The sequence below is a fragment of the Panthera tigris genome, chromosome B1 (assembly GCF_018350195.1).
Source record: "Panthera tigris isolate Pti1 chromosome B1, P.tigris_Pti1_mat1.1, whole genome shotgun sequence".
Classification (NCBI taxonomy): domain Eukaryota; kingdom Metazoa; phylum Chordata; class Mammalia; order Carnivora; family Felidae; genus Panthera; species Panthera tigris.
The window spans coordinates 122,049,448-122,055,447 of NC_056663.1; the positions used below are offsets into that span (position 1 = coordinate 122,049,448).

General features: G+C 31.8%; 1 protein-coding gene across 6 annotated transcripts in view; it reads left to right on the forward strand.

Annotated features, from left to right (window-relative positions):
• EIF4E (eukaryotic translation initiation factor 4E) overlaps positions 1–4,768 on the forward strand; it is a 48,044-nt gene extending 43,276 nt beyond the window's left edge. For all 6 annotated transcript variants that reach the window (XM_015537040.2, XM_042984144.1, XM_042984143.1 and 3 more), the window contains 2 exons: positions 986–1,125; positions 3,679–4,768. In XM_015537040.2, coding sequence (XP_015392526.1) covers positions 986–1,125; positions 3,679–3,793 — 255 coding nt within the window. In that variant the 3' untranslated portion in view covers positions 3,794–4,768. The remainder of the gene's footprint in view (positions 1–985; positions 1,126–3,678) is intronic.
• The last annotated feature ends 1,232 nt before the right edge of the window (positions 4,769–6,000 follow it).

Genomic DNA, 6,000 nt, shown 5'->3' on the forward strand with positions numbered 1-6,000 from the left:
GTGAAGCAAACAGTGAAATTGTAGCTTGGTATTATTCATCTTCTATGTTATGATATAATCTGGAAATTTGGCTTTATAAGATGTAAATTAAATAAGAAATAATTGACATTTTGTATAGTGGGAAGTCCTAAACCCCAAGCTGTCGGGAATAAGGATGATAGTCTCTTGTGTATTTTCAGCATTCGGCACAGTGTCTTGCTTATAGTTAGCACTTATTAATTAAGCAGTTAGTGAATATTTGAATGAATAGGAGGTTTTTTTTGGTAAATGGAGAGACTTAATTTTGCTTTTGGGGGAGATTATCAGTAAATACCATTTTAGAATTCCACATTAAAGTTTTGTAAGATGACAAAAGTTCTGGAGATGGATGGTTGTGATAGTTGTGAATATACTTACACCACTGAACCGTTCCCTTAAAAATGGTTAAAGCGGTTTAATGTCACGTGTCATCTATACTCAAAAAAAATTTTTTAATGGTTAAAATGGTAAATTTTTAAAAATTCTTTATTAAATGGTAAATTTTATATATATTCGCCACAATAAAAAAAAAATTAAAAAATGGCTCTGAAAAACCGCAAGAACAAGAGGCAGTTAATCTAACCATGAGTAACTATTTGGTTATTTTTAATATAATGACAACTCTTCAGTCATTCTATTAATATTTGTTTGCTGGCAAGTATAAGCAGCAGCAGAGCAAATGAATATTAAGATAATTTGCCTTTTATATGTCCCCTGATATCAATTGCCCCATTTGCTGAAAAAGTTAAAACAACTGTTAGTGTTCTTGTTATTAAATAAAGAAACATGTGAATTCTTAAAAAGTCAGGACAAAGAACTATAAACATAAATATAATTTAGACATTCAAGAAGACAACTTGATTTAGAAACTTTCTTAGTTTTGTATGTATACACATACATAAGGGACATTTGCAGTTTAATAAGCAGTATATAATCTATTTAATTTGGGATTAATTTTTTTTTTAAGCTGCTGTGCCTTATTGGAGAATCTTTTGATGACTACAGTGATGATGTATGTGGAGCTGTTGTTAATGTTAGAGCTAAAGGTGATAAGATAGCAATATGGACTACTGAATGTGAAAACAGAGAGGCTGTTACACATATAGGGTAAGTTTTGCTGTTTGTACACTTCCTTTAAAATATTAAGATAACTAAAAGCAGAAGTACTGTCATTTATAGCTTTAAAAATACTTGGATTCGTAGATCATTATTTTCCTTGTGTTTTCATAAACACTTTAATAATCTTGAACTACTCTAGTGGTTTTTAGTGTCTTGTTCATATTTTTTTTTAATTTCTGTAAAATTCTTTTTCCTAGCAATGGAGTATATAATCACCAGAACCCTGAATTCTGGTGTGTGGCATTTTGTTTATTTATCAAATGAGAATATTAAGTCTTTTTTCTATTTTAAAACCATAACATAACATGAATATGTAACACCCATAATAGTTCAGTGAGCATTGACAAGTGGTATATGTGTATCCTGTGCATGTTTTGTAATCACTGTACATAACATTTTCAGTGAAATTTAAGTGATAGTATCTTAATTTTGTCCATATTTAAAACCCACATGTATATGTTTTGACACTTTTTTTGGTAAATACTATTCCTTGCAAAAATTGCCTGTTGTTTTCCCCCCAAAATGTTGTCAGTGTTAACTGGGAATTTCTTTTCACTACATTTAAATTAGTAAAATTTGACTTTAAATTTTGTATTAAAATTATGTATTGGTCATAGGTCACAGAATGTTCAGTTTACCCTTTGTGATTTCTTTTTTTTTCCAAACATTATGAATTCTCCGATGAACATAATTCCTTTCTTTATTAAAAAAAAGCATGGGGATTTTCCAGGTTTCATTTCTACAGAGGTTTTTGGTAAAAGAAGTTGACTGTTAATTTGTCATCATGTTCTTTTTTTTTTTTTTTTTAATATTTATTTTGAGAGAAAGCATGAGCAGGGGAGGGGAGAGAGAGGGAGAAAGAGAATCTCAAGCAGGCTTTGCCCTGTCCTGTCAGCACAGAGCCCCACGCATGGCTCGATCCCACGAACTGTGAGATCATGACCTGAGCCGAAATCAAGAGTCAGATGCTTAACTGACTGAGCCACCCAGTGCCCCAATTTGTCATCATATTCTTAATCTTTCTATCAGCATCAAAACTTAATAGTTGTGGGGATTTCATGTTGGAAATCAATTAAAAAAAGGAGCATGAATTTCTTTCCTGTGAAAATCTTGTATTTGTGTCAATGTTAAAAATTATTGAAATCTTTGTAAAACATTTGACTTCAGTTTTTCAAGGGAAGATTATTACTTTATTTATTTTGAGTGAGACCAAGAACACGAGCAGGGAAGGGTCAGGGAGAGAGGGAGAATCCCAAGCAGGCTCCACGTGGTCAGTGTGCAGAGTGAGACTGGGGGCTCAAACTCAGGAGCTGTGAGATCATGATGACCTGAGCCGAAATCAAGTCAGTCCTTCACTTAACCTCGTGAGCCACTCAGCTGCCCTGGGAAGATTTTTTTTTTTTTTTTTTTTAAATTCTTCCAAGTTATATGGCTCAGTGCAGTGCTCTGGCTTTCTGGCATTTTTAATGATTATGTATAATGGAAAAGAATACATTGTTTCATAATATACCTCTGATAATATTTATAATTTTAGTTATCATGAAATTATTTTTAGAACCTTTATTTGAAGGAAGGTAGAATCTTCTGGAAGGTGGAGTATGAATAAAACTGCCCTAGTATCCTATTGGAGAATTTAGCTCCATGAAAATATATATCCCTTTTATTTTATTTTGATGCTTATTTTTGAAGTTTTGCTATTTTTTTCTTTAGAATAAATATCTATATTCCTAAATTTACCTGTCATGCTCTCTATGATCTGTCCCCAATTTTACCTTGTCAGCCTTTTTGCTCGTATTTTCTTCCTTAAGGACTGTCACCACACAGCCTTATTTTTGTTCCCCAGCCTTCAGATGTGTTTCATTTTCTCAGCAGTTTACTTTTAACCTTGTGACTTTTAAAGGGGAACTTTCTCTAATTTCAAAGATAAGATTAGATCATCTTTGTTAGTATCACAACCCCTATACTTACTCACTTTTGGCACTCATCATAGTTTATTCTTAAAATAGAGTCACATGTTACTTGGAAAGTAGGTTGCAGAGTTAGTATATAAGGCAGAAATCATGTATGTAAATTACCCTCAAAATGCCATAAAGTAATAAGTATGATAAATGTAATTTGCAGTATCATACAATATTTATTATGTGTTATATGAAAAATATAATTGTAGCATTTTAGAGAGAATTAAAGTAGACCTATGTAGGCATTAATTTTATATAAATTATGCATGTGATACAGCTCTACCCTATGTATGTGGGATTATTTGTTTATAAATAATCAAATACTATAAACACCCAGGAACTGTCCATACTTTGCTTATTATTGATTAATAATTACAATGCCTGATAACATAATAGAATCTCAAATATTGTTTAAGTGATTAGCCAAGATTGTTGTGGAAATGAAGAGTATATTTTGTTGAAAGGAAAAGTGTATGCAATGTCCTGTTTCACTCTCTAGATATTTTTTATATATAAAGAATAATCTGAATTTGGTGTGTGTGAATAAAAATTAACAGCTCCTTTTTTCTTTTGCTTCTTCTAGGAGGGTATACAAGGAAAGGTTAGGACTTCCTCCAAAGATAGTGATTGGTTATCAGTCCCATGCAGACACAGCTACTAAGAGCGGCTCCACCACTAAAAATAGGTTTGTTGTTTAAGAAGACACCTTCTGAGTATTCTCATAGGAGACTGCGTCAAGCAATCGAGATTTGGGAGCTGAACCAAAGCCTCTTCCAAAGCAGAGTGGACTGCATTTAAATTTGATTTCCATCTAAATGTTGCTAAGATATAAGAGAAGTCTCATTCGCCTTTGTCTTGTACTTCTGTGTTCACTTTTTTTTTTTTTTTTTTGGCTAGAGTGTCCATTATCCCAATCAAAGAATTACAGTACACATCATCCCCAGAATCCATGAATGTGTTCCTGGCCCACTCTGTAATAGCTTAGTAGAATTACCATTATAAACACATTTTACCCATCCACAATATTCAAAAAAGAACTTGCATTTCTATACCTTAAAGGAAAAAATTCTGTTTATGTTCCATTGTATGCAGGAGCATATTTTGCTGGTTTGAAAGAGTATGATGCATACAGTTTTCTAGCAATTTTCTTTGTTTCTTTTTACAGCATTGTCTTTGCTGTACTCTTGCTGATGGCTGCTAGATTTTAATTTATTTGTTTCCCTACTTGATAACATTAGTGATTCTGATTTCAGTTTTTCATTTGTTTTGCTTTTGTTTTTTTCCTCATGTAACATTGGTGAAGGATCCAGGAATATGACACAAAGGTGGAATAAACATTAATTTTGTGCATTCTTTGGTAATTTTTTTGTTTTTTTGTAACTACAAAGCTTTGCTACAAATTTATGCATTTCATTCAAATCAGTGATCTATGTTTGTGTGATTTCCTAAACATAATTGTGGATTATAAAAAAAAAAATGTAACATCATAATTACATTCCTAATTAGAATTAGTATGTCTGTTTTTGTATCTTTATGCTGTATTTTAACACTTTGTATTACTTAGGTTGTTTTGCTTTGGTTAAAAAATGGCTCAAGTAGAAAAGCGGTCCCATTCATATTAAGACAGTGTACAAAACTGTAAATAAAATGTGTACAGTGAATTGTCTTTTAGACAACTAGATTTGTCCTTTTATTTCTCCATCTCTATAGAAGGAATTTGTATTTCTTATTGCCAGGCAGTCTCTATTGTGTCTTATAGTGTCTTCCACGTGAACAGCATAAGTTTGGAGCACTAGTTTATTATGTTTATTATAATTTTTAATAAATTGAATAGGTAGCATCATATATATGGAATTAAATTGATGTGATTATCTTTGTTTTTTTATAAAGGAAGACATAGTCCTTCAGTCATAGGTAAATAATGTACTCTTAATGTATTAAAACACAAGAGAATTGTTATCTTGGTGCATTACCATTTGATTGGTAGGAATGGTAGTTGTAAAACTTGGTTGCTGAATTGAGATGTTCTTTTGTAAGTGTCAAAATGATAGCATAGGGAAAGAGTACAGGTGGTGGGGGCATATACATTAAGAATTTTGTTAGTGTTGCTGTCTAAATAGAATGGAATAAACAGGTACGAAGACTTATATTTATATTGGTAAATTGGTGTAGTATGGTTTTATGTAAATTTGAAACGTGATCTACTCTTTGTAGGCATTTGAAAGCACATTTGAAAAATTTTGTATATAGTTGTGTATTTCAGATGCAGTAAAATGAAATGGCTATTGTAGACAAAAGAATAAGCTAAACTTCTAGATAGAATGAAAATGATTAGATGAGAGGAAAATTTGTGTTTAAATAGTCATTATGAATTAATCATTTAAGAACTGAAAAGTTTGACAAAACTCATAAAGTAAACATGAAATTAATAGTATTGACTTCATTGAAGAATTTTAAAACTTCAGTTTAAAGGGTGCCACAGGCTACCATCTGAGTACTCTCAATACCACAGACACCTCTTGTTCAGTATTCTAGAAACACTGAATCTCTTGTGTTTATAATCTCATTAGACTATAGCTAATATCTGCTGCTTAAGCTTGGGTGCTTGGTTAAGTGATTTATTGTCTGTGTTGATACGTGTAGTTGTGAGCACTTCAAGAGCTTGCTTATAAGTGATGGTGGTGTGTTGGCAATGGATGGGATTGGAGTAGTATATCTATTAGAAATTAATGCTCTAGTTCCTTAATTCTAAGATGCAGTCCATTTGAAGAAGCATCAGCTTTCAGGAGTGGAGGAGGAATAATGCATTAAATGTACACATTTCTGAATTTTAAAAAAACCTGGTTTATAACAAGCGTTTGATTATCCTTATCATTACCATTTTAGAATCATAATCAGTTTTATT